At 49.7% G+C, this 27,953-nt stretch overlaps 1 protein-coding gene across 1 annotated transcript; it reads right to left on the bottom strand.

Annotated features, from left to right (window-relative positions):
• Window positions 1-12: 12 nt before the first annotated feature.
• LOC149128530 (uncharacterized) lies at window positions 13-27,953 on the bottom strand. Its single transcript, XM_089304052.1, has 28 exons — window positions 27,811-27,953; window positions 27,425-27,607; window positions 26,606-26,711; window positions 25,869-25,964; window positions 25,541-25,712; window positions 25,283-25,445; window positions 24,401-24,580; window positions 23,135-23,309; window positions 21,865-21,986; window positions 21,194-21,319; window positions 20,677-20,912; window positions 20,440-20,561; window positions 19,647-19,865; window positions 18,974-19,309; window positions 18,216-18,596; window positions 16,988-17,158; window positions 16,407-16,564; window positions 14,920-15,060; window positions 13,276-13,393; window positions 12,862-13,046; window positions 12,540-12,665; window positions 12,222-12,414; window positions 11,389-11,509; window positions 8,116-8,269; window positions 7,367-7,453; window positions 5,755-5,901; window positions 4,805-5,002; window positions 13-2,682 (listed from the first exon to the last, which is right to left on the bottom strand). Exons 1-28 carry the CDS (start codon window positions 27,916-27,918, stop codon window positions 2,530-2,532), a joined length of 4,677 nt encoding a protein of 1,558 aa, XP_089160178.1. The 5' UTR covers window positions 27,919-27,953; the 3' UTR covers window positions 13-2,529.

Raw genomic sequence — 27,953 nt, 5'->3', positions numbered from 1 at the left:
GGTCTAGTCATTTTTCTTAGTCACAGTGAAAACATTAGCAGATTTCTGTGGCATGCATGAGACCCTGTTACATTCTACATACATATCCAAAACTATAATATGGATTTATGTGATTGCTACATGAATTTTTCATATTTTGAAGGAATTCTCTTAGCCTCAGCAGATGTTTTATATATTTAACACTTTAATCATACAGACTAAAATGAGATCCCCATTTTCTTCTGTTCTACAAAATTGACTGTTTCTAGATCTAAAAACAGCTCATAAGATGAAGAAAATATCTGCGGAATTAAGAGTTCCTACAAATAAACAGAAAGCAATTCAAAATAAAATGGGTAAAAGGCTTGACAAGTTATAAGAAATTCAAGAGGTACCTAAATGTGACAGAGGCTCACTTTGGTCATCAGGGAAATGCAGACTAAAACTATGAGATTCTGCACACCCAGGAGAGGATGAGATGAGAAAGTAAGCTCTAATAAAGATAGAAAGCAACCTGAACCTTTAGCCAGTACTGGTGGTGGAGTACAGTCCTAACAGCTTTGGAACTCAGCTTTAGTAGATAGTACCAACCAAGCAACAACATCCATATGCTAAGACTCAGGATTTCTATTAAGAACATACTTGATTTAGTCACCAGAAGGTATGTCTCTTTGTCATAATCCCCAGAGAAGAAAATACCCACATATATATCAGCGGTAGAATAATAAGTGTATTATGATATGTCCATATAATATGTCTACACAATATACCTTACAGCAAAGAGTCCACAATTACATGCAATAGTATGAGTGGATCTCAAAGCAGAATAAAAGAAGCAATAAAGGAACTCATTTTATGATTCTATTTTTATCAAGTTCATGAAAAAGCAAGAACAATTTATAATGTTTGAATTCAGGACAGTAGTTACTTTTTTTTTCTTTAAATTCTGTTTGTTTGAAAGGCAAAGTTACACAGATGAAGAGGAGTGAGGGGGAGAGGGAGTCTTCTGTTTGCTGGCTCACTCCCCAAGTAGCTGCAATGGCCAGACTGAAGCCAGGACCTCCATTCAGGTATCCCACATAGGTACAGAGTTTCCAGAACTTGGGCCATCCTCTGCTGCTTTCCCAGGCACATATAGCAGGGAGCTGGATTGAAGTGGAGCAGCTGGGACTTGAACCAGTGCCCATGTGGGTTGCTGGTGTTGGAGCCGGCAGCTTTACCTGTCATGCCACAACACTGGCCCACAGGATAGTGATTTTTTTTTTTTAAAGATTTTATTTGGGAGGCAGAGTTAGAGAGGGAGAGAGAAAGGTCTTCTATCCACTGGTTCACTCCCCATACGGCTGCAACATCTGGAGCTGGGCCAATCTGAAGACAGGAGCCAGGAGCTCCTCTGGATCTCCCACGCAGGTGCAGGGGCCCAAGCACTTGAGCCATCTTCTACTGATTTCCCAGGCCATAGCAAAGAGCTGGATCAGAAGAGGAGCTGCTGGGAGATGAATTGGTGCAGCAGGTGGGGGCTTAGCCCACTTTGCCACAGTGCTGGCCCCAGCGTGGTTACTCTTAAGGCTGGTGACTAGAAGGAGGTACATAGTACATCTGGGAGGCGGGAAATGTTCTATTTTTTTTTTTTATCTGGATGTGTGTTCTGAAGGAGTGTTCACGTTGTACAACTCGTTGATTTCATTTATGATTTCAATTTTAAAGCTGTTATACTTTAATAAAGGTTTAAAAGTATTTTCATCTCAGACATTGGTGATAATTTTGAAGTAATCTGGGGGCCAGGGCTGGAGTCATCAGTGCACAGTCATTTTTCTGGGTTGCTAGTTGCTGATTTTGACCTCCACAGCACTCTATATGAAGAACATGAAAACTTTGGGGATTTCCTATTCCAATATTGTGCACCAATCTTACAAAATATTAATGGTGGCTTAGAACAAAGACATCAGTTCTTAAAAGATACAACATTTTAAATGCTTATAGTTAGAACCCTTTGTAAAATAGAATTGGATATTATCATGATGTAGTAGAAGAAAGTCTGAATGAGGAGGCCAATGACCTATGTTCTAACTCTTAATTCTCTTCCACCTGGGTGAATGAGGGACAAGCCTAAGTCTCAGGTCTGTCTTTCAAGACTAATACTTCAGAAACTCTGATCTCTTAGGTGCTCTTTGAGATCTAGGGTCCTCCATATATTGAGAAATCTTAGGTTTAGAGATCTTCCATCTGCTGGTTCACTCCCCCAAATGACCGCAATGACTTAGAGCTGGGCAGGCCTGAAACCCAGAGCTTCATCCAGGTCTTTCACATGGGTGCAGGGGTCCACACACTTGAGCCATCCTCTGCTTTCCCCATGTGCATTAGCAGGGAACTGGGTCAGAAGTGGAGCAGCCAGGATTCCAGCAGACCCAGGAAAGTCTTAAATAAGGTAAAAGATGATATGACTTATTCATACCACTGGTGGGTCCTAATTCTTTGTTCTGATGACATACTCTGTCATAAGTATGGACCCAAACACATAACTTCCAAGGTATATTGCAGACTATGCCCTTAATGCTGTTGATCATAAGGGCATCTGACCTTATCTTCACTTTCAAATTGATTTTTTGGATTTCTTAGCATTCGATGCTCCGTGGTGAGGATACTTTTCAGAAAGTGTTCCATGTGGATGAAGAGGAGAAGATCTTTGTTTTTCTTAATGTACTGTAGAGAATGTGGAGAACAGAATTAATACCCTTGTTCCCATTTCTTTGAAATACTCTCAGGTTTTCTTAGCCAGAACACGGATCTGAGTGTATTCTACACCGCTGTTCTCGCAGTAAAACGAGGCCTTTCCATAGACAGTGAGTGGCAGAGGGTCTAATCGCTGTTTCAGTCTCACAACTATCCGTGTGCCTGTGGCAGACTGTCATTAACACTTAGAAGGCATAGTTTCCTCAACTGTAAGTTAGGAATAAAAGTAGCTGCTGCTTTATGAGGGCAATGAGGGAAGATTAAATGAGGTATTGCTCGTAACTTTTTAAATACACAGGCTGGATGATAATGCCTTCTGGTTAGTTCTCGTAGGTTGTGATGCTTCAGGATATAGTATCAAGACCATATCAATCTGTTAACACAATGTATTTCAAACTATCCTGAGCCTGACACACAGGTTACACCCGGAGACAAGACAGATACACATCTCTGCCCTCATGGAGCTTAAGTTCTAGTGTGGGAAGAAAAGCAATAAACAACATACATTAGTAAGTAAATCATACACTATGTTAGAAAGTGATATAGGATGAAAAATAAAGCGTAGTAAGGTAAAGCTGACGAGTAAGGGAAAAGAGTTGCAAATTAACTTGGAATAGGGTAGAGCTTACTGGGAAGGTAACAGTTGAACAGACTTGAGTGAGGTAAGGGAATCGGGTATACTCTAATTCTTAGGCTAGCTCTTCTCAACTAGGCATTATTAGCATTTTGTGATGAACAATGCTTTGGAGATGACCTTATGCATCATAGGCTGTTCAGCCTCCATGGCATCTACCCACCAGTTATCAGTAGCTGCCACTAGCATCACCTCTCCCCTGAATCATAGCAATCAAAAATGTCACCAGACATTGCCTAATGTCTTGCGGGAAGAAAACTTGTTCCTGGTTGAGAACCACCACCTTAGAGGAAGGGGAGAGTTCAGGCAGAGGAAACACTTCCAAGCGGAATGTACCTATGTGTCTGAAGAATAGTGAGAAGGAAAGTGCAGTCGGAGTTGAATGAATTAGGGAAAGGTACATCTGGGACATCTAGTTAGGAGTCGAGAGATTGAGACTCTAGTCTGATCCACCACTACAAATAGCTTCACAAATCTGGGCACACTTCTGACTCGTTCCTTAAAATGTATGATACTGCTGAAAATAGGTATGCTACCTACTTTCCTGGGTTGCTGGGCAGATAAAATGAGACAATACATGCATAAAAGATGCCTTGAAACTTTATAAAGTTTGGTATAAACGAGCATATTTTTATTTGGAACTCAAGAATGGATTTTTGCAGAAAGACAATCCTTTCAAGATCGTTGACTTAAATTTTATGATTTTTAAGTAGTTAAAAGACTGAGATTTTCATAAAAGTACTTTTACATAGTGTAGGAAGAAGACCAGTGTCAAGTTTGCACAGAAAACAATGCTTTGAAATTTTGGGTAGACTCGATAGCACTTGAGTGTCTAAATTTAGTTTTTGAGGCCAGCACCGCGGCTCACTTGGCTAATCCTCCACCTGCAGTGCTGGCACACCGGGTTCTAGTCCTGGTTGCCCCTCTTCCAGTCCAGCTCTCTGCTGTGGCCTGGGAAGGCAGTGGAGGATGGTCCAAGTGCTTGGGCCCTGCACCCGCACGGGAGACCAGGAGAAGCACCTGGCTCCTGGCTTCGGATCGGTGCAGCACGCCAGCTGTAGTGGCCATTTGGGGGGTGAACCTACGGAAGGAAAATCTTTCTCTCTGTCTCTCTCTCACTAACTCTGCCTGTCCAAAAAATTAATTAATTTAGTTTTTGAGTCACAGTGAGTTTCACAGATGGGATTCTGCTTACTTATTGATAATGTTAGTGAAACAGGAAGGTACCTATGGACCCACATGTGTGGTCCCCATGACTCACAGAGCTGTGTGACTATGTCTGCTTTATGCAACATAGGATTTTTACAGAAATTATCCTATGTGGTTTGAGAACCAGATCGTCAAGGCAGTGGGGCAGCCTATGGAGGCCAGGTGTAGCTGAGTAGGTTGCACACTGAGGTGTTTACTATGTGCAGAGGTCGGTTTCGATCAAGACCACGTGGCACACAACACAGTTACCTCTTCTGATGACTCTGGCTCCAAGTGAGACTCGTGCTTCACCTCTATGAGTTTAGACAGAAGATCTCTTTCTTGTTCAGAGGTTGGCTGCTCTCCCAGCAGAACAGCACTTAAACTTCGGTCAGACTTGCTGTCCCAGGAAAGTGCTGACATTTGCAGTGTGGTGGAGAATGCTTCCCTGAGACAGGCCTTCAGGCCCTGCTCAAGAAAGAGAAGGTAAGGGGGACAAATCAGTAGACCTTCTAGGCAATCGCTATTAAAACTTTAAAAATGATAGTTGAAAGAAAAATGGGGCTTGAGATCTATCATCCTCTATAGTCCTGACATTGGATTGCTATAGTCATTAGCAGTTTTGGTGAGGTTTCTGGATTGGCAAATACAGTAGGTTGTGATGCTGTTCTTATTGGAAGGTCACTTTTCTTAGCAAGTGGTGTGTGCAGTTTGTTATTTGCCACCACAGTGAATTTTTTTGGAAAGATTTATTTATTTGAAGGTGGAGTTACAGGGAGTCAAAGAGAGAGAGGTCTTCCATCTGCTGGTTCACTCCCCAGATGGCCACACAGCTGGACCTGGGCCGATCTGAAGCCAGGAGCCAGGAGCTTCTTCAGATCTCCCATGGGGGTGCAGGGGCCCAAGCATTTGGGACATCTTCTGCTTTTCCAGGCCATAGAAGAGAGCTGGATGGGAAGTGGAGCAGCTGGGACTCGAATCAGCACCCATATGGAATGCTGGCACTGCAGGTGGTGGCTTTACCTGCTGTGCCACAGTGCCAGCCCGCACATTGAATTTAATGAGGAAATCCTTTTCCTGGACCAGCAGTAGGAACCAAAGGCCACCAAAGGGACTTAAAGGATTTGAAATGGTAGAGATTACAGCATTTATTTTTCCAGGGAATATGGTCTGAGTGACAGAGAAAGAGAAGCAAAAAGTCCTGTGCGTGTTACAAATACCTCATAAAATGACCTCTGAAAGACAGGATTAGAGTCCTGCTGCAGGTCCCCGGCTGTGATGTGGGCCAGGCAGTGGATCAAGAGTAAAACGAAGCTTCCCACGGACGCCAAACACTCTCTCCCAACAGACAGTATGCTTTCATCACTCTGAGTGGAGAAGATGTCAACCTCAGAGAACAATTTTACTGTCACTTGCTTTTTCTGCTTTTATATAAGTACAGTCTAAAGTAGGACTCCTTGAGACTAATGGAAATTTACTGAAAAGAAGACCAGGGGGAAATCATTCAACTCTGAGTAGGTCATTTTCTCTACCATTTCTCATTGTTTCTTGCTTCTTCCATCTTACAGATTATAGACTATTAGACATTAAAGGCAAAAGTTCTTCATGTATTTTTGTCTTTTTCCAATGTCATCCAATCACTGTTTCCTCAGGCTCCAGGTTATAAAATCACAAAGGAGTGATTCTAATTTGGGGGGTCAGTCCTATAATTTCTAGTTCTATAGGCTTCGGGAAAGACCAAGGCATTCCGTTTTTTCCAAGCTGCTGAGAGTGGATGCAGGAGATCCACAACCACAGTGGAAGAATCCCTGCCTTAGGGGCTCTTGGGCTTTGTCTTCATGCCTTTAGAGTATTCAGATCACCTGTCTTGCCACAGATTTGAAATAACTCCCTTATTCGTTCTCTTAAAAGGCCACAAGTTAGCATGGAAAAGCCTTAGGTGACTGGAATCAATCTGAGGTCTGTCCCTTGAATCAGCTTTGGGTTGAGAGAATGAATTTGCTGTCAAACACACCTGGACTTCAGTCACACTTCTGGGTCTTGATTCTCTGATTTATAAAATGGAGATAAGAGGCCCTTTGCTATAGGGCTGCTTAAGTTGTGAATGAGTAAGTGTATGCAAGGCACTTTGCACTCTGTGAGTTCTGTATGTGTTTTTCCCTCAGTAAAACTGGATTAAATTCTTGCCTAGTTCATAGAGATTCATTCAGGATCCAGTGAAAGAAATGCCCAAGGAATACATCGTAGATGAGTACTTTTTGCTCTTAGTCAACTCCCTAACAATCTCCTAATCAAGTATAAACCACTTCTTGTCCTCTGACATTGATGAGCAGTCCCTCCTCAGAATTGTTGATTACCAGCGGCCTGTCATTAGTATTTAAGGTCTACAGACACCAGCTTAGAGTTACCTGCAAGGCTCCTCCAACTGACAGATTGGAAAGGCTAGCAGTATTGGAACAGCTTAGATCTTTTTCTGTAGAAAGATGCTGATTATGCAAGATTTCCTGAAGCTGGAACCATGAGTCTTTCGGGAAACACCAGTCTGGAACCACTGGCTTTGATAATGACAGATCCATTAATGGGCACAAAGTCATTATGCTTCTCTGGGCATGAGCCAGGACGTACTCATTTCACTGATTAGAGAAAGCTGTTACACAGTGACATTTATTATGCTTTAGCTAGATGACTTATTTCCAAAGGGAGAAAATATGACATGAAATATATCAAGATTTGAGAGAGAAAAATGTTTTATAAAATCTGTTCTTTATGCATCTGTTTCTTTGCTAGACCCTAAAATTTCATAACTAGCATCTGGCAATGAATTTGCTGCACCTGATAGAAGAAGGAACCTTGGAAGGCATTGCCTGAGACTTCCATGGCAGGAAGATTAGAAGCAATCTGCAGAGTGATTTCTGGAGCCTGGAAAAGATGAAAAAACAAGCTTAAATGAAAAGCTCATCTGTTTACTTAAAAGGTTCTCTTGCAACTCGGCTATATAATGTCAGCCAAATTAATGGGAAGTAAATGCATTTGATCATCAATCTAAATTAGAAGGAGGCAAGTTGCTTCACTATACAGTACAGGAAAATGGAAAGTATCTACTTAAAGTTTATGTTAACTATGACAACTTGCTGCTTTTCTAAGCCAAGGTGGACTAAACCAGTAGTCAGGCATAAGGACTTGTAAGCTTTGACACACAAGATGCTTGCCCTGGCTCTACCTTTTTGGCTCTGTGATTGTAGGCAAGTTTACTCAATTACTCTATCTTCTTCCTTTAATTTTAATATGAGAAAAATAACACCGACTGAGTTAGTCATGCAGATTCTGAGAATACTTTCTTGCATGTAGAAAGTAGGTAATTCATTCTACCTATGATGAGTACCATTTGAATGGTTAGACTTTGGTAAAACAACACCTATGAGTCCTGTTAAGGGATGACTGGAAAGTTCACTGCTCCAGGTGCTTAATCTCAGGGAATATCTTCTTCAAAGACTCCTTCCTGGCTACCCTGGCTTTCTAGGGTTCAGGGGTGCCTGCCCCATGGGCAGCTGCTCCACAAAGAGGCCACAAGCCAGACTTACATGCAGCTGGGGGATGAGGAGGTGCAGGATGGAGAGACCATACTGGTAAACCACAAACTCCCTGGCTGAGAGGTCTGTGGGTTGCACAATTATCAGCTCTTCCTTCTGCATTGTCTGAGGCTTAAGGAGATCCTGCAAAAAGCCTTTTGGGGCAACAGAGATTAACTAGTAACAGTGATACACCGGCAGCAACACCACCCAGTTTAGAAAAAGCCTTAGGTGTGTCCTTTCAACATCATCCCTCCTTCCTCCTTCCTCCTTCCTCCTGTGCTATTGATTCTCTGTACCACGGGCTCTCCTGCCCGTCTTCACGGAAAAGTGACTGAATCGTACTTCATAGGAATAGGGGAGTCATAAGGACACAATGAGGTCCAGAGAAGAGGACAGTTGATTCTTCTCTTAAACCCTTGGAGTTGTTTGGGTGTGTTAAATGTCAGGTACCCAGAACAGCATCTGGCATACAATAAGCTTTTGGTAAATGTTAGCTGGATTAGATATCTTACTTCCCTACAGATTATTATTTTTTAAATAAATTGTTTTGAAGATCAGAGGGAGAGACAGAGATCTCCCATCCACTGGTTCACTCCCTAGATGGCTGCAACAGTCCACACTGGGCCTGGCAGAAGCCAGGAGCTCCATCCAGGTCTCCTGTGTGGGTAGCAGGGGGTATAAACACTTGGGCCACCACCCTCTGCTACTTTTCCCAGGCTATTAGGAGAGAGCTGGATCAGAAATGGAGCCACCAGGACACGAACTGGCGCCCACAAAGGATACTTTCCATGGTTTCCAACCATGACTTTACCTGCTGTGCCACAATGCCAGCCCCTCACTGAATTATTTATAATGGGCTTTGGGTATTTTAAACATTTATCTTCATTCTTGAGAAAATAATGAAAAATGTGTTAGGCATCAGAATATAGCAGGCAGAAGACTTGTGCTCTGGCCCAGGCATTGTGAAGCCTTGAGGAAATCACTTCTTTTGAGCATTGGTTTTCTCATCCATTAAAAAAAAAAAAAAGAATAATAAGCTTCCCCTGTCTTGTAGAATGAGAGCTAGGATTCCCGGGTGCGCATGAGACAAGGTAAAGAAAATTGCTTTCGAACTAAGAAAGCCAATCCAATCCCAAGTCAAGGAAAGGTGAAGGGAAGAAGGGAGCTCTTCAAAACAGGCCCATTTCTCTGCTCCTCTTGTTCTTAGTTCTTCTCCTAAAAGGAGGAGGAATTAGTGGTCACCTTGTCAAGGTCTGGAGTCGGCAAGCCTTTTCTGGAAAGAGCTGGACAGTAACTATTACAGGCTTCTCCAGCCAGTGGCCAGCACTGGAATTCCAAGTTAGTGTTCCCTGTCCATGTGGTATAAACAGGGCCTCATTCCCCTGTAAAGCCTTCTCCTGCTGCTCTTATACCCAGCGGTCTGACCTCCTGCAAACTCACCAGAATAGATGTCTCTTTTGGCAGTGCCCTAATAGTGTTGGACAGTTTTTCCTATGGAGAAGCAGGTTAAAAGTACAGGCTTGGGGCTGATGTTGTGGCGCTCTGAGCTGAGCTGCCACCTGCTGTGCCAGGATCTCACATCAAGGGGCTGATTCGAGTCCTGGCTGCTCTGCTTCCAATAATCTATCTTCCTGCTAGCTTATCTGTGAAAGCAGCAAGAGATGGCCCAAGTGCTTGGGCCCCTGCCGCCCATGTAGGAGACCCAGATGGAGGGCCTGAACCAACCCTGGCCTTTGTAACCATTTGGGTAGTAAACCAGCAGATGGAAGATCTTTATCACTCTGCCTTTCAAGACACCAGCTTGGGGAAAGATTCCCTGGCATGGAATTCCAATTCCAGTTGAACTACTCATTAGTAATACAATCTGTGTTTACTAGTCCTAGCCAGAAGCTTCATTCTCCTCATCTACAAAACGAGTAGAATACCTACTTCATGGTACCGTTATAAAGATTAAATGAATTAATATATCTAAAGATTTTAAACAGTACATGGCATATTATTTAGGGCCCCATACAAATGGTTTTTTGTTATTTTCCCCCAATCTGCCCAATAACTGTAGCTGCCCAATCTGTTACAACCATGCTGGCCCCAAAAGCCTTGATTTTTGTATAAAGGCAACTGGGAATCAACAGACATTTTTAAGCAAGGGATTAAATGATCAGATCTGTTTTGTAATGATTTCTAGTGGCAGTATATAAACATGGATTGTGAGATTCAAGGAAAGAGAAAGGCAAGGATATTAGTTAGAGATTATGTTTAAATAAAAAGAATTATATAACTATTTAAACAGGTTATAACTATTTAAACAGGTATTTATTTTATCTGAAAGGGAGAGAGACACACACATACACACACTCACACACAATTACCTTACATCCATTTGTTCACTCCTCAAAAGCCTACACAATATTTGGGACTGAGCCAGGCCAAAATCAAGAGCAGAGAACCCAATCTGGGTCTCCTGAGTGTGTGGCAGGGACCCAAGTACTTGAGCCATCACCTGCTGCCTCCCAGGGTGCACATTAACAGGATGTTGAAATTAGGATCAGAGCTGGCAGTCAATCCTAGGCACTCTGATACAGATGTGGGCATCCCATGTGATGTCTTAACCTCAGTGCCAAATGCATGCCCCCCGCCCCCTCCCATTACTTAAAAATGTAAAAGCCTTCTTAGTTCATGAGCCATACAAAAACAGGTGGCAGGCTGGAGTTGGCCTGGAGACCACAGTTTGCTTATCCGTCTCAAGTTCGGGGGTGTTCATGAACCTGATTGCTAGCCATCTGCATCATGCTCTGCTGAAAGGCACACACTCACTTCCTGTGAGTTCAAGCTGAGCTGGCTCTGCAGGGCAGGCCAGCTACATTCTGTCTTGACTTCCAATCCCAAGGGGGTGGTGTTGATAAAGTGATCTGGGGTCCCTTTTTTGGGGGGAAGGCCTCCTTTTTCTTTTTCTTTGTCTCTGCGCTTCTCACACGTTCTAGTAACTCCTTGTAACATGCAGCTGGCTGATATGGGTACAAACCCCAAGATTTAGATTGAGTATTTGGTGGGATGGTAAATGGCCTTTAGGGATTCCTCTTTGGGAACTGGTCACAGTAATAATTACAGTGGTCCCTTGTTTCTATTAGTTATTTCCTGTATAGAAAAACCTTAGGAGGGGGTGGAGAAATAGAGATCAGTAAGGCAGGATTCTGATGTCCTCGTTCCTGAGGTTATACCCCTATACCTTCATTCCCCCTTGATGAGTCTAAGCATGGGCCAGCAGGGCAGGAGAGGCTGCTTGGGTTGTGATGTGCTTGTTTTTGCACTTCATCTCCTTCCTTGTGGACTTGGGACCAGGCGCCTGTTTCCTTCAGGATAGAGAAGAACCGTGAAGTCCAGGTGATGATGTCTTTGTCTGCATCTGAACAGAAGGGAAGACAGCAGCTGTCAGAGTGAGGGGTAAGAGTGCGATCTAAGCAAGGCTCTAGGAGGATGCCCTCGTGTGTATCCGTGCTGCAGTTTAATTCCTTCCCCAGGTGTGGCTTACACCTAGTGATGTGCTTCCAATTAATCGGATATAGTGAAAGGGATGGGATGTCACTCCCGAGATTGAGACATAGAGTGGCCATGGCTTTCCTCTTGCTTCCCTCTCTTATGCCCCTGCTTGTTTCTTTGGAGGCCAGCTGTCTTGTTGTTTGCTGTCCTGTGAAGTCTTTAAGACAGGAACTACTCTCTTTGGGTAATAGCTACTGAAGGCTTGAGATCCTCTGAGCCACAAGAAGCAACTCGGAAGCAAATATCCCCCCGTCAAGCCTAGCTGGCTCGGCTCTGGCAGACACCCTGCCTGTGTGAGACCCTGAGACCTGGCACCTAGCTAACCATACAGAGATTCTCAAGCCATAGAAACTGTGTGTGTGTGTGTGTGTGTGTGTGTTTTAAACCATGGCATTTTGAGGTAATTTATTACATGGCAATAAATAGTATGTTTGGTTTCTCCATGTGCTTCCTAAAGAACCTTCTGTGGCTATGCTTCTATGGAGCCTGAAGCCCTGCTTGTAGTATGAGGACTGATCAAAACCTGACAAGGACTGGCAGCAGGAGGGAGCATTAGACTGGCTAGTGATCGGCCTTACCTGCTCCTGGCCTCTGATCCCCCAGCCCGGGACCGTGGCCTTGAGCCCTCATTAGCGCAGCAGTGAGGCCGTTCAGGAAAGGGACCAAGATGGGGCAGGCAGCCGTCCTGTCCCCGAGAGCTGTGGTGCCTGCTCCGTAGAATCTGTCTCCAGGGTAATTCTCCAAGCACACAGGGGTTCCTGAGGCCATTATCTAGGAGGAAACAGTCAGAAACAAGTTTAGGGCTTGGTTCCTGTCTGTCCCATGTGGCCACTTAAGGAGTTTCTCCCCAAGAGATGGAAATACAGGTCTCCTCAGCCAGGTCCAGAGGTGGGTACCTGGGCATGCCAGAGCTGGAGGCGGCTCCACTCCCGTTGGAACTGCAGCCGACCGAGGGCCCGATCCAGGAAGTGCTGTCTCTGCTTCACCATCTCCCGCAGCTCATCAGCAAGATGCTGAACCACCTGGGACACAGGCAACGTAAGGCCCAAATTGAAGTGGGCCTTCTCTCTCTTTCCTCACGCCCCCTGACCCCCCAGCCGACCCACTGTCCCTTGGGCCCACCAACCCATGACTGCTCCGTGGCCCTGAAGAGTACATTGGATGACATGGAGGATGTGCTTGTCCCGCGGGGTCCCCGTGTCAGCCTCCGAGTCTCACCTTTCTGGGACGGTTCCAGGTCTCTGGGCTCTGACTCGTCCGCTGCTGCAGCCATGTCTCCTCCTCCTGGCCCTGTAGCCGGCCAGCTGCTTGCCTGAGCCTTCCTGCTGCCTGCCCTAGACTCTGCAGGACCCTCCGCATGCCCTGCGCCACCTGGGCCTCCTCTTCCCACTCTTCTCTGTCTGCTGCAAAGGGCAGAGAGAAGATCTGCATGGCAGTGGAGGGAGTAGAAGAGAGAATAGTAGCGCTTACTGGAGCTGGGGAATCCTTCCAGGTAAGAGCTGGGGCCTGGCTGGGAGCCTGGGAGAAATGGATACACTGGGGGAGGGGCTCCCGCTGGGCGATCATAGGTGGTGGCACCACTTGCGGGAGCTTCCTGCAGTGGGAATCCAGGCCTGGGAGATGCTGTCCCACCTTGAAAGAGCAGGCCCCGCTCAGGGCTGCTGTGTGTGCTCAGAGCTCTGGCTCGCCGTTCGGTCTCCTGCAGGCAGCAGGACTCCAGGGCCACACACGCCTCCTCAGCAGCCTTCAGCTGTGGAGGACAGAGAGTGCAAAGACGTGGGCACAGATGGGAAGGCAGGAGCTCTGGGCTGGGCTGCCTCATGGTGGCTTCTGCTCCTCTCCTTCCCTCCCCCTGGGGAACTTGGAGACCAGGGGGTACCTGGTTTGAATGTGACTTGGCTCCCAAACTCATGCAGAGGTTTAAACCTCCCAGGTTAATGGTACTAAGAGGGTGAAAACTTAACCTAATGCAGGGGTTGAGAAATGAGGCCTCTGCATGGAAAGCCAAGACACTGTGGCAAAAAATGTCCTACATGAAAGACCTTGGTGGGTGAGACCCCAATGGAAAAGTGGTCATCAAAGAAGGATGTACTACTTTTCTCTAAAGGGAGGAGAGAACTTCCACCTCGCTTATGGCTTTGTCTAAATACTGATGGAGTTTATGGATTCAAAGGGCTTCCATAGCCTAGGCAGCTCATGTCAAGAGCCTTGGTGATCACTGACATCATATATAAGAGTATTAATTGTTAAATTAACAACAAGAGTCACTATGCACTAACTTCCCATGCAGGACCTCTGCCCTCAAAGATGTATTATAATTATGTCTAAGGGCTCACAAAAGATGTATCATTCTTGGGTGCTTCTTTAAAGTTAATTAAGTTTCTAAAAAATGAAATTAACTTCAAGATGCAATGACTTTCAACAGCCCTTGTCTTGACTGTTGAGAAACAGGTTTCTGTTGTTGTTGTTGATTTTTTTTGGCAAATTATTGAAATCTTTACTTAATATAGAGTGGGTCTTCTGTGTATAAAGTTAACTGAAAATGAATCTTAGTGGAGAATAGGACTGGGAATGCGAGAGGGAGGAGGAGGAGGGGTGGGAGTGTGAGTAGAAAGGTGGGTACAGTGGGAAAAATCACTATATTCCTAAAGTTATACTTATGAAACCATGAAGTTCATATTTCTTAAATACAAGATTTCTGTGGGGGAAAAATGAGGTCTTTGGGAGGTGATCGGATTGTATTAGGTCACTGGGAAGGAGCCTCTGTGATGGAATCACAGTGGCACTGTAGGGAGACACATGGACACATGTCTCTCTGTCTCTGTCTGTCTCTCTCAAGATTTATTTATTTATTTGAAAGGCAGAGTTACAGAGAGGCAGAGAGAGAGATAGGGAGGGAGGGAGGGAGGCAGGCAGGTAGGCAGGCAAGGAGAAAGAGAGAGAGACCTCCCTGTCTCTTGCTAGGTGATCCTCTATGCTACCTGGGGATTGTGCTACCAAGAATGCCATCACCATAGGCTAAAGCAATGGAGCTGCCTAATCTTGGACTCTTTACAAGTTAGCTGATATTTTGTTAGAGTAACACAAAGCTGCTAACACTGGGGGTGACTGAAATCTAGGGCCTCTAGGGGCTGGGGAATCCTGGGGCCATGTCTTCCCTGGGGTGAATTCCATTCCTGTGGTCAGCAGGGAGACAAGGGCTCCAGATCTGCAGGGAGAAGTCTGTGTGATCTCGGCAGATGAGTGGGACCACGCGGTGGTGCCCGTGGGCCTCACCTGCTGCTTGGCCTCGTGGCCTGGAGAGAAGCAGAGCCTCTGGCTGAGGTGCCCCAGGTGTTCCAGCAGCTGCCCTTCCTCCTGCTCCTTGCTGTGCCAATACTGCTCCCGGGCTCTCCTCTCCCGCTCCAGGAGGTCCAGCTGCAATGTCCAGCCTGTTTAGGGATCACTATATTTTTCTGCTTACAGCCCTATGTGGTCTGGGTATCCATCCCCAAAGCTGTACAACTCATGGCGGTCCCCCAGCCTGGGCAGCTGAGACTAAGCTTGACAGGAAGTGGCTGTGATTGGGGATGGAAATGTAACACCCATGCCCCTCTTTACTAAGATGTTTGATGCTCCTCCCCCTGCTCCTAACACCCAAGTTCTCGAGAGTCCCCCATGCCGCCGGCTACTACCCTCTCTTGGGGGAGGCCAGGGGAGAGCCCATGGCAGTGGGAAATTGTTCCCAACATCTGCTTGTGGCCTCTTCATACTGATCTGCGGAACAGGGGCACTGGGGCTCAGATTTAAATTTCCTGGCTTCTAACAAGAAATCTTTTATCACATACCCATCACTGTTTCTGGAACTGTAACTAGACTGAGAGGGTATGGGAGGACCCTAATTCATTTTCATTTTGGTGGAGATCTGCCAAGGGCTGAATTACTGCAATATAACCTCCTGATGGGGCTTCCTGCTCTTGTCTGGCCATGCTCCCATCCGTCCTCTGCATAGCTGCCAGGGAACTTTCTAGAAGGCTGATTATTTATTCACATACATAAGCATTAAAAATGTCTGCAAGGAGGTGTGCCAACCTGTTAACAGTAGTTGCGTCTTGTGGGAGAGACTGAAGGAGAGGCGAGCTGGGGTGGAAGGGACCACTCTGGGGCACTTGGTGGCGGTGCAGGGGAAGAGCGGGGAGGTGAATTTTGCCTCTTCATTTACATACTTTAAAATGTAGTAGGCTTATGAGTAATTTGTTGTCTTTCTGTATTCCATATATTCTAAATTTAAAAGTCTTTAAAACACATCTGATCATACCACACACCCATTTACCATCCCTCCACGGGCTCCCTGTAGACTTCTCTATAAAAGTCACATTGCTTGGCCTTGGCCAAGCACACGGATTGGTCATGATTTGCCTCCTGCATTCTCACTGGTTCCCCAGCTGCCTTTGTGCTTCTGCCGTCCTCGCTTTCCTGGCATGCCCAGGGCCTCCTTCCCGCCTGCTTTGTGCTTATTTTCACTGCCGCCTCTTTCAGGTTTCAGGCTCAGCATTACTTTGGGAAGCCTTCCTTGGACTCTCCCCTGTGTGGTCAAGTCACCCCTTCTCTGAGCTCCCTTACCAGCCTTATAAATCACCATCACAGTTAGAACCCAGAGACAGGCACCTCATCTAATTGTCTTGGCATCTCAATACCTAGCACAGTGCCTGGGACGCAGAAGGCTCTCAGTACGTGGTTGCTGAGTGAATGAATAAATGAACAAGATAAACACTCCTACATACCAGACCAGGGTCTCTCACTCCCCGAGGCAAGGCCTCCAGCACCTGGACAATGGGCACCACCACTCCAGCAGAGGGATCCGTTTGGGCACCAATGACAGGACCAGGTTCCCCAGTCAAGGGATCTATGGCTTGAGCCCCAACTGAGATTGGGACAAGACCTGTGGGATGCAAGCCCACATTGGTTATTAGAAACCAGAGGTGGAGGTGAGATGGATGGGGCGGTAATGAGAAGATGGAAACATGGTAAGGAGGGATACAATTGCAGCCCCTAGGCCTCCTGCTATCCTTCAGGGTGCTATGAGCTGGCTTATAGGGGGCTTCCTGATGGCCACAGGACTGGGAGTAGATGCTGAGTTTCTGGAGCACTAGTCTTTGAAAAGACACCGTTTTCTCTACAGAGGGTTAGATGATCTGTGGCCCCAGGATTTGGGGATCTCTTATCTTTATTTTGGGTCTCAGCAGTCCTAGCAGAAGCATCAGTGACCCGTCCCTTGGCTTCTGAGCTTTGCAGGGTTTTCTCTCCAGAGGTAAGTCACACTCCTGTCCCCTGGAGCTCTCAGAGATTCCAGGTTCCCTCTTACCTTTACCATTGGCATCTTCCATTGAGCCTGCCAGCGGTGTGGCTTTGCCAGAATTCCCATCATGCTCCATGCCCAGGATTGGCACCATGAGCCCTGAGCCCTCAGGGTCTGGGATCTCCATCCCGTACAGGGCTGGGACCCACAGCTCTGTCCCAGGATAGCACATCATTCCTAACAGGGAGGAGGGGTGGGAAGAGGAGTCGTCAAGGGTTTTTTGAAGCCTTTTTCCAGGCTCAAATGTTGCATCCCTGACCAGAGAGACTGTTCTAAAAAAACTGTATATATTTACTTTGGGCCCAACTTGGAACTTTGAATTCAGAAGGAAAGACTGGACAACGCCCTGATGGTCTGAAAGGAGCGAGGAAGAATTGAGTGAATTTGCAGGCCACAGTGAAAAGTGGGATGAGGAGGGTCTCACGTTCTTGAACACTTGCTGGGTGTCAGATTGTGAACTGAGCTCTCTGTGAAATTATATTTTGTTTGGTGTTCCACCTAAATCTATGATGTATGTAGTATTTTTATCCTCATTTTAAAGGTGGCGAAACAGGAGCAGAGAGAGGTTAGTAGCCTGCCCAAGGTCAAGGAGTTCATAAATAGTGGAACAGTTCTTCAAACTCAAGTCAGTTCTGACCTCAAAACCCAGATTCTTTTTTTTTGGTCACACCTTGGCCGGAAGCTCCTAGAAAGAGTGAGAGAGATAAGCTCTAGGAAGGTGCCACTCCTACTTGCTCTTCCTGCCCTTCCTGGTATTAGGGCTGGGGGTAGGAGGAGGTGGAGGATTTGGGTGGGCTCCTTTCCTGAGTTTATACTGGGGAGGGGGGAGTTAAAGGCTGTTGCAGGAGTGAAAGCGAGGTGGGAGGTGAGGACTCAGGAGATCCAGACAACAGGCCTGGCTCCTGGCTTTGCACCAACTAGCTAGGGGACCCAGGCTGGGCAAGTCACTTAACCCTGAACTTCAGGCCCCCCGCTACAAAATGAGTGTCCATAACACCTTTTATGGCGTTGGGTGATCCTGTGAAATAACAGGAGAAGGTGCACTTTGCAAAGGTGAACTGTGAGGGGATGAAGTCATTGAATTCCTTCTCTCTTCCCTTGGTCACAGGTGTGCAAGGTCGGTGGGACTGCATTCCTCTCCCTGAGCTTGTGGGCTGAGGGGCGCAGAAGTACCAGGTCACTTTGGGCCTGGGATTTCAGGGCCCCAGAGCCTTCAGCCCCTATCAGCACGTACCTATCTTGCCGCCACTGGCTTCGATGCTATCTGCGGCTTCCAGCTGTCTCTGTAGTCTCTGAGCCTGTTGCAGGATGTGGTGCAGACTCAAGGCCAGTGCCTGTCTCATGTCCTTGATGGCAGCCTCCAGGGGCCCTGGTACGCTTGACCCTGGACTTGGCTGGCACTGCTGTAGCACTGCAATCACTTGTTTCTGGGCCACCAGCACGTTGGCATCCAGCAGGGCCTGTGACCCTCCCATATGGGGTGATGTTCGGCCCGCCTGTTGGGAAGCCCCTTGGAGCCGGACTGTCTTCCCACTCAGCGGCTCCACAAAGCTGTCACCAGGCAACATGAGGTTCCCCGAGGCATCTCTCAGCCCTCCCAGTGCAAGCACTTGACCTGGAAGCAAGAAAACAAGAGGACAAAGTGGGACGGTGTCGGCATAGGGACCCAGACCAGGAAGGCATAAGAGAACGGGGCCTGAGGGCATGAGTGAGCTGCAGGAGGGACAGGGCAGCACAGGATGGCACACGGTGGGGATAGGAGGAAGAGCAGCCCTTCGGGGTTCCTTTTACCATACAGCTACTCTTCCCATCCTAGTGCTTCAGGAGTGTGGGTGGGAAAGGGGAGAGGGAGTTGAGAAGAAAGAGAGAAGGTGGGAGGCAGAGGGAGGATGAGGGGTGGGGTAAAGTTTGCAGCCTGCACCAGAACATAGGGAGCGCGGGGGACTGAGGGGAGGCAAGGATGGGGCCCAGCACTGAAGGCTGCCAGGAGACCTGTGTCTTCGTCCAACCCGACTCCCAGGATCGGTGAGATGCCTCCTGTGACTGGATCCTCCATGGGGCCTCCCAACTCTAGAGGTGCCAAGGTCTTGGTGAGAGGATTGCAGTATGTTCCCCCAATAGTGAGCCACTGCCCTGTTTGGGGGTGCAGTGTCACAGCCAGTACGGGCACCTCGATGCCAGTGATGGGGTCTGTCATGAGAGCCCCCAGCCTTGACGTCCTTCTTGGCTGCAAGATGGGCAGGTGCGTGGCTGGGGGGGATCCCGTGGCCGGACAGGTCGGGTAGGGCACGTAGGGGAGGATGGCAGCTCCTGACGTTCGGACCTCACCTGGACAGGGAGATGGGGTGGTGTCGTTGGCCCTTAACGCACTGCCCTCCTTCCCTCGCCATATGGGATAGGGGAAAAGAGCACTCGCAGGCACCTGCTTTCTCTCACTGAGCCATGCTCTCCAAGAAGGCACCCTCTGCATCTCACGGGAATGTTAAGGTCAGGAGGGGGGGAGGAGGTGCTTTCGGATCTGCTGCTCACCAAGCCCCACTGTCCGAGGACAGAGCTCTGCTTCCCATGCTGTGCCCCGCCCCCCAGCCTCCCACCCCCCAGTGAGCCCCAGCCCCACTTTGAAACCCAGAGCCATGGTGCTGCGAGTCAGTGGGCTGGGGCTTACTGGCGTTGGAGTCCGCGGTGGGCACCAGGGTGGAGGTCAGCAGATCATATCCCAGGTGTCCAGCCTCAGGCAGCAAGCGCCCGGTGTCAGGGTGGATGAAGTAGCCAGGGGGTATGGGCCCCGGGTGGCCGCTGGCTGGAAGCATGGCGCAGCTGGAGCCAGGAACCCTCAACTTGGTGATGGGATTCACACTGGTGTCATCAACACCTTCTGCTGAGGCTACAGGGAAGAACACGCTCAGCTCAGTCCTGGCCCGAGGCACAGAGGGATGGGTGAAGTCTCCTTTAGCTGGTGACTGGAAGGAGCTGGCGAGCCTTCCACCCCAGCCCCATGGTCGTGGTGTTCCCTGAGGACAGGGCAGGTGCACATTGGCATATGCCATTGTGTCCTTGCAGGCCAGCAGAGACAGGGAGAGCCTTGGGAAATGGTGGTGACGAGATGGGACTGGAGCACTCCCAGAACTCGTCATGCCTGCAAGTCCTCAAGGGACCTCTTTTCCAGACAAAGGCAGCCGGTCTCACTCAAACCTGGCTGCTGGCCTTCACGTGGCTGGCCCCTGCGTTCAGGAAGTGCCACCTGATCTGTCACAGGCGGTGGTCTCGTGTGTTTCCTCCTTGGTCCCTCTAATTTCTGAGGCTCCCTCTTTTGTGCAGAGGCTTCTGTTTTGTTTTGTCCTCCTCTTTCTCCTCCACCCTGGCAGGGGGTGGGGGGGTGGAACTCGGGTTTCTGTAGAGTGTGTCGTCTGCAGGGCAGGTTTCCAGGGGGAGCCTGGTGGAGGTTGAGCAGGGCTCACCTGGCCGCAGCAGCTCCGCCCCGGTGCCGGCGCCCAGGATGCCCCAGGCTTTCAGGCGGTGGCCCTCCTGTAGCACTACCTGGGACAGCTGGCCCAGTACAGTGTCCAGCTGAGGAGTTACCCTGCAGGGCCACAGGAGCAGTTAGGGGTGGGCAAAGGAGGGGTCCTGCTCCTCACCAAGCCACAGTCTCCGGTTCATCCCTCCGTATGGCTGATCCTTGTTAACACAACACTCACCCTTCTCGAATCTGCTCAGCCTGGGAGGATGTCTCTGGTCTGGAGGCCACCCCTGCCTGCAGTAGCCACCGGGCCTCCATCAGCGCCGAGCAGAAAGAGGCCCACTGCTCCTGCCTGGCGCGGAGGTCTTGGCGAAGGTGCTTCAGTTGGTGCCTAAGGCTTGCTGCATACTCGCCTGCTAGGCGCCCCCTCTGCCTGGCCGCCGCCTCTGCCGCACTGGCGGCTGCCTCAGCAGCCTGGGTCGGAGACAACCTTACTGTTACCCCACGGGGGCAATGGCCACCAGGGACAGCAGCCTGGGGGTGGGGGCCTTTGGGGACCCAGCTTGCCCTGGGAATGGCAGAGTATCCTGGGCCGGCATAGCAGTGGCAGTGAAGGGGTGCAAGATTCCTGGGGATGGTGGCGGGGCTGTAGCTAAGAGCCCTGGAACCAGGGAGAAGGGCACAGATGGGAGAGGGGCTAAGGGGAGGGAGCCTGGGCCTCCAGGACAAAATGCAGGATGTGAACAAAGCCCAACCTGCTGCTGCTCCCTCTGGGTGCTCCCCGGCAGCTGATCAGCGCAGCCTGGGATGCAGCGTGGGGCACTGCACAGCTGCCGGAGAGAACGGGCTTCGCTCAGGAGTTCGCGGTTGAGTAGTTTGAGCTGTGAGAGAGTGGGGGGATTCCAGCTGGGAACTTGGTTCTCGCAGCCACTCAGCCTTTCAGTGCTGTGGTTGTAGCGCCCTCTGCTGCCAGTAACTGGAGAGACTCCAGGGAACCAACGCTGCTAAGATGCTAGACCTAGGACTGATGAAGCCCCAGCAGACCTTCCATCTGGGGAACCCCTGGCCCGGGTCTGATGCTTGGACTTCCAGTGCATTCTCTTTGCTCCAATATCTGTCACCTACTGGAATGGGTCGGATCACCAAGATTGGGTTACTGAGGTCCCGAATGGAAATCTAACTTCGAGACTCCCTGGTTGATAGATTCCCCACCATTGGTCTGAGGCCCTAGATTTCATAAAAATCAGTCCTAAATTTAATCTGAAGTCTTCTATCTTCCCTGATCACATATTTTTTCCCCCTGATTCCTCATTGATTACCCAAGAATTTCTTTAGGTTCTGTGTCCCATAATCAACTCTCCCTGAGGTGAATTCGTTTCTAGCCGTTCTTGCTCCCCTAGCCTTGGGTGGCAGTGTCACCGGTTACCTCCTCCTTGGTCTGGCTGAGTTTCGCGGTCACTGACAGAGACTGCCGGAGCAGGACCCCAAAGAAGGCCTCTGTGTCAAAGCACTCCAGGTCCACCTGCTCCTCAGCCTCCCAGCACCCACCTGTGGAGTGGGGGGGCATGGGAAGCAGGGTCAGCTAGCTGCCTGGGACACAAATGCAAGCTTTCCTGTGGACCCTCAACAGCCTGGGTTCAGCCTTGTGACGAAAAGTGTGTTCCTTGGGTGAGCAGCATTAACTGTACCAAGGAACAGTGGCATCTCAGGTCTCACCCCAGACTTATCTAACCAGATGCCATTTTCCCTCACCCCCTGGAATTTGCATGCACATTAACGTTCTGGAAGCACACACTAATCACAGGGATGCTCTCTGAGGCCCACGCTTTGGGTAGCAAGGGTAGAAGGCGACAACCTCACGACTTGTCCTCTAAGGAGTCCTGCCCATGTCTGGATTTGGACATGTCGTTCAAGGCTACACGACTTTTTGGGAAGACTAGTTTGTATTTACATGTTGCTTCTCCCCTCTGCACTGTGTTCTCTTAGTGCCTGGCCGTGTCTGGCATAAGGCTGCCCCTCAGTACATAGCTACTGAGCAAAGGAGTGAATGCATGCAGAGGAACTGAACAGTGACCCATGTAGGAAGTTGAAAAAGAGGAAGCAATTGGTAAAGTCAACAACAGGAGTCACTGTGCACTTACTCCTCATGTAGGATCTCTGTCCTTAATGTGCTGTGTATTGAGATTTGATGCTATAACGAGTACTCAAACAATATATTTCACTTTGTGTTTCTATGGGGGTGCAAACTGTTGAAATCTTTACTTAATGCATACTAAACTGATCCTCTGTAAAAAAAAAAAAATTATCAACTCCCAAGTTGACTCTCACTGGGATTAAACATGACAATAGGTCTGATCTGATTTCATCATCATTTAAAAAATCATCTATTATTTTTCACTTTATGTTTCTGTGTGGGAGCAAACTGTTGAAATCCTTACTTAATGTATACTAAGCTGATCTTCTGTATATTAAGATAATCGAAAATGAATCTTGATGTGAATGGAAGGGGAGAGGGAGTGGGAAAGAGGAGGGTTGTGGGTGGGAGGGACGGTATGTGGGGGAAGCCATTGTAATCCATAAATCGTACTTTGGAAATTTATATTCATTAAATAAAAGTTAAAAAAAAAAAAGGAAGCAGGAGCTGGCCTTTTGGATTTTGGGACCTCTCTGGGATTCCAGCCCAGGCTGTCACTCACCGTGACCCCCTTCAACTCTGGGGGCATGTGAGTCTTGGTGGGACTGGCCTCTCCTCACTGAGAGCACCCCAGTTCTTGGGGAAGTGTAGACATCCAGGTTGTATCCTTGCTGGTGTGTCCTGAAGGTGGGGTGGGGAGCGGCCTTCCGAGCCCAGCTGAGGCTGTGACACTGCAACTGCAGGGCACACAGTGGGGCGGCGGAGGGAGAGGTGAACCTTGTGGAGACTGACGGGAGGCAGATGCTGCTCAGCCGTGGGGCAGGTGCCTCATCCTCTCATGCTTGGACTGTTTGGCCTCTCTCTTTCCAGCTTTTCCTCCTCTAATCCCCCCATATGCTACAGAACAAATGATAGCCTCACCATGTTTTCTCTCCCCAAATTCTTAGTCACTGCCTAGGGTCATCCAGACCCTCATCTCATCCCAGAGAGACCAAATGGATCAGCCTTATCCTTGTCCTCATGCTCTCACACCGCGGTCCCAGGGCCACCTTGGTTCCCTAGGCAGTGTTGTTTCATGTCTCTGCTTCGCTCAGAATGCAGCTGTCCCTCGCTATCTACAAGGAATTTGGGTCCAGGACCTCCCCTTAGATGCTAACATCCACGAGTCCCTCATACAAAATGATACATTTGCATATGACCTGTACACCCTGTACTTTAAATCATCTGTAGAATGCTTAGGCATATTGCAATGAAAATGCTGTGTAAATAGTTGTTAGAGTGTACTGTTTAGGGAGTGAGGACAAGGAAAATGCCCATGCATGTTCTGAACAAGGCAATTTCTTTTTCTTCTTTGGGTATGTTCGCTCTATGGTTGGTTGGCTGTATCCACGGGTGTGGGATCTGAGGACGCAGAGGGCCAACTGTGCTCCCGTTCTCAGCCCCACCCCACAGCCACCAACTCGCCAGCCCCCTTGTCTGTACAGGGACTGTGTTCTTAATATTGTCGCCTATTGCAAGCCTCATTCTGAGATCACCTGTTCTGGAAAATGTATCCTGACCCTGCAGGGAGAAGGATCTTCTCCCTCCTTTGTGTGCTAGGGCCCCCTGGACGTGCTTTCTGTGTGGCTCCATAACATGTGCTCTCGCTACTTACTTCCTTGTCTGTGGTCTCCCAACCACACTGTGAGCGCTGGAGGCCTAAGGCTGCCCTTTTGTCACCCGTGCACCATAGCAACTGCAAGAATGCCTTCTGCAAACAGGCACAGGAAGATGCATTTGCAGGGCTTGGGGGAGGTGGTTTTGCGTAGCGGTATCCAGTTGTACTCACCAGCAGGAGCAGGCAGAGCCCCAGGAGCAGCACAATCCCCCCCAGGACTCCTGGCCACTCAGACCTCTTCACGGGCCTGGGGATCTTGGCGATGCCAGTTTGGATGAGATACCTGGGAGTCGTGGAGGCGAAGGGTCCTTCTGCAAAGCACTGGCCTCCAGGTGGGAGGGTGCGGAGGTACTGGTAGAAAGAAGGCTGTTCAGTCTCTGTCCTGTCTGCCAGAGACCATCCAGGGGGTGGGATGGGAGCCTAGGCCTGTCCACACTAACCGAGGAGTCCAGAGCATTGTGCACACCTGGGAGCCAGGTGGCCAGGCTCTGGGTTTTCCTGGGAAACTCATTCACATCAGGCGATGCTCCCTAGGGGGGCACCGTCTTCACATTCCAGGGCTAGGTGAACACAGCCTCTCGAAGTGATGCTGGCTGATTGCAGCTTTCAGTCCCGTGTGTGACATAGCACACTGGGTTCCATGGCGGCATAATGTGTGGGTCACATGGGTAAATCAGGCCATGCATCACCTTCTTATATAGGTAATGACCCGTCTTCTCTGGACTTGGGATGTGAAGGGGAGATCACAGGAGGGCTGGGAGCCAGGGCTCCTAAGCCGTTGGATGGCACCGGTGCTCTGCAGGACACACCTGTGGAACCGTCCTCCACGCTCCTCTCCTCCTCCCTCATCACATATTGAGCTGTTAGGAGGGGACCTTGGCATCCCTAGACTCATCTGCTGGGACTGTGGGCCCCTGATCCTTGATGGGGGGCATCATCTTCTCTAGGGACCTTTGCTCACTGGTTGTAAAGCCTCCTCTTTCCAGGGAAGGGAACTGGGCTGGGAGGTGGGGATGGTGTCCGAAAACAATGCAAAGCCTCAGACAAACAAACCATCTTGCGATGCTGGTTGCTGCTCAGACGGAAGACGTAGACTCCGGGCAGCTGGAACTGCTGTAGAAAGAGCTGGGGGCTGTGCTCATAGAGCTGGGACTCCTCAACCAGGGCCCGCAAGCGCCCCCAGTCAAACCGCTCCACTGTGTTGTAGAAGTGGCCCCTGGAGACAGAGAAAGTGGGGAGGCTGCTCCCTTGGGAGGTGGTGGCAGAGGCAGGGGCCTCCGTGGTGGCAGGCTGTGAGCTCTGGACACTCACAAGTCGTACTGGGGGTAATGCTCACGGGTCACCAGGAAGGCCAGCGTGTCATTGACTTGGAGGCAGACGGTGGGGTTACGGATGCCTGGCTCTGGGGGTGGCAGGTCCCCAAGGTGTGTGGCATTGAGGCTCGGCAACCAAGGAGGCATCACATGTCCTTTCTCTGGCCTCCCTAAGTGAGATTCTGAGCATCAGGGCAAATGACCACTTTCTCGGATGGAGTTGTGCACAGTCTGGGAAGGACCAAGGATGGAAAGTGGAAGTGGTGGGGGTGGGGGTGCTATGGTGCAAGCAGTGTTGGGGAGGTGGGTGGCGCTGTGGTGCTTACCAGGATCCTGGTCTGGATGCCAGGGGTTGGTGATGGGCAGGCCGAGCGAGTGCAGCAGCTCACGACCTGGTCTGGTCAGGCCCAGGAAGCCGAGCTCTGGAACAAGACGAGGATCTGCCGACCCTGCAGGCACTGGGGTGGGTTTTCTCAGTGCATGGACATACTTGCAAGCTGTCCAGCCCTGAGTTGCATGTGGCAGAATCCAACTTTCTTTTTTTTTTTTTTCTTTTTAAAAGGCAGAGTGGACAGTGAGAGAGAGAGAGACAGAGAGAAAGGTCTTCCTATGCAGTTGGTTCACCCTCCAATGGCCGTCATGGCTGGCGCGTTGCGGCCGGCGCACTGCACTGATCCGATGGCAGGAGCCAGGTGCTTCTCCTGGTCTCCCATGGGGTGCAGGGCCCAAGCACTTGGGCCATCCTCCACTGCACTCCCTGGCCACAGCAGACAGCTGGCCTGGAAGAGGGGCAACCGGGACAGGATTGGATGCCCCGACCGGGACTAGAACCCGGTGTGCCGGTGCCGCTAGGCGGAGGATTAGCCTAGTGAGCTGCGGCGCCGGCCTAGAATCCAACTTTCTAACAAAACCCAAGGGTCAGAAGTCACACGTACTTCTCAGGGAGCCTTCCCCAGGGGCATGTGCTGCCCGTCACACCCCAGCCCTGCTAAGGCCAGGGCTCGCACACATGTGGTCCTGTGCTGCAGCCTCCCTGCAAGTTCCCTCTGTCCAGTGCCCTTACCGTCCACCTTGACCACATACAGAGGAACAGGCGTCTGGCCCTGGCCCAAATGGCAGGGGTGGCCCACAGCACGTGGTGAGAGGGGCCTGTCCAGGAGGTAAAAGTCCTGGAAATGGGGAGGGCCAGGGTCAGGTCTTCCCTGGAGACACAGAGTGCAGCGCTCGCTCAGCAGCTGGGCGCAGAGAGCACAGGGCCTTCCCCAGCCCAGTCTCATGGCCGGACAGGGATGGGAGAGCGGAGGTGGTGGGAAGAATCCCGAGGACTGCTTGGGGCAGGGGCAACCCGCGTCATGACCTCTGATCCCAGCGACTTCTGCTTCAGGAAGTGATGCAGGAGGAAATTCGATTGACAGGCCTTTTCTCTGTTTCTGGAAACTCAGACATGGCAGAGGTTGTGCCAATGATATGGGGTCACTACACCGCGACCTCTAGGCCCCTGTATAAGCACATCCTATGGGCTCCCTCTTTGTAGGCAGACGTCACAGGCCCTGAGGCACCCATTTGGCACAGCGGTTAGTCACCTTGTGGGATGGTGGTACTTGATTCGATTCCTGGCTATTCTTCTGATCCAGCTTCCTGCTACTATGCAATCTATGGGGCAGCAGATGATGGCTCAAGTACTTAAGAGCCTCTCACACATGTGGGAGATGCAGATGGAGTTCAGCTTGGCCCAGCTCTGGCTGTTGTGGGCATTTGGAGAAGAGCCAGCAGGTAGGAGATTCATTCATATATTCATTCTGTCTCTGTCTCTCTCTCTCTCAAATAACATGCAAGTAAATAAAAATTACTCGGGGTGGGGCTGGACCTCTGGATACAGTACCTGGCTCCTGATGCCTTCAGTGATGGAAATCTGTGGGATGCCTTCAGGGCAGCTGAGCTGCAGGCTGTGTCTCTGTCCCTCTGGGCACAGGGGGCCACACGTTCCACTTGAGGGTTGTTCCCAGCATAGGCAAAGCCCTAGACTTGGGTCATAGCCACGGGCATCTTCTGGTGTGGCACACACCTGCGCAAAGACTCAAACTTCTTGGGGATACCTCCCTGGGGGTGGTACCCCCTTGTTCTCTCTAGCCTCCTGGCGCAGTGTCCAGGCCTCTGTGTTTACAGGGGCTGGGTCAGTGGGCTGCACCCAGAGGCTGGGAGTTTGGACATTTGGATGGGAGGGAAAAGGGCAGGAGGGCACGGGCGCAATCTGTGGCAGCCTCCTACCTCGTGGGCACAGTGCTCATTCCACTGCTCCTGGTTCAGACAGAGCCACTCCTGGTTCCACGAGGCCCTGTCCTTGCAGCTCTTGTGTTCCCGCTGGACACAACCCATTGGTTCACCCTCATCTTGGTGGCCTGGGAGGCAGG

The sequence above is a fragment of the Oryctolagus cuniculus genome, chromosome 1 (assembly GCF_051225735.1).
Source record: "Oryctolagus cuniculus isolate XC-2025 breed Fujian yellow rabbit chromosome 1, ASM5122573v1, whole genome shotgun sequence".
Lineage (NCBI taxonomy): Eukaryota > Metazoa > Chordata > Mammalia > Lagomorpha > Leporidae > Oryctolagus > Oryctolagus cuniculus.
This window is presented reverse-complemented; position numbering and strand designations above follow the sequence as displayed.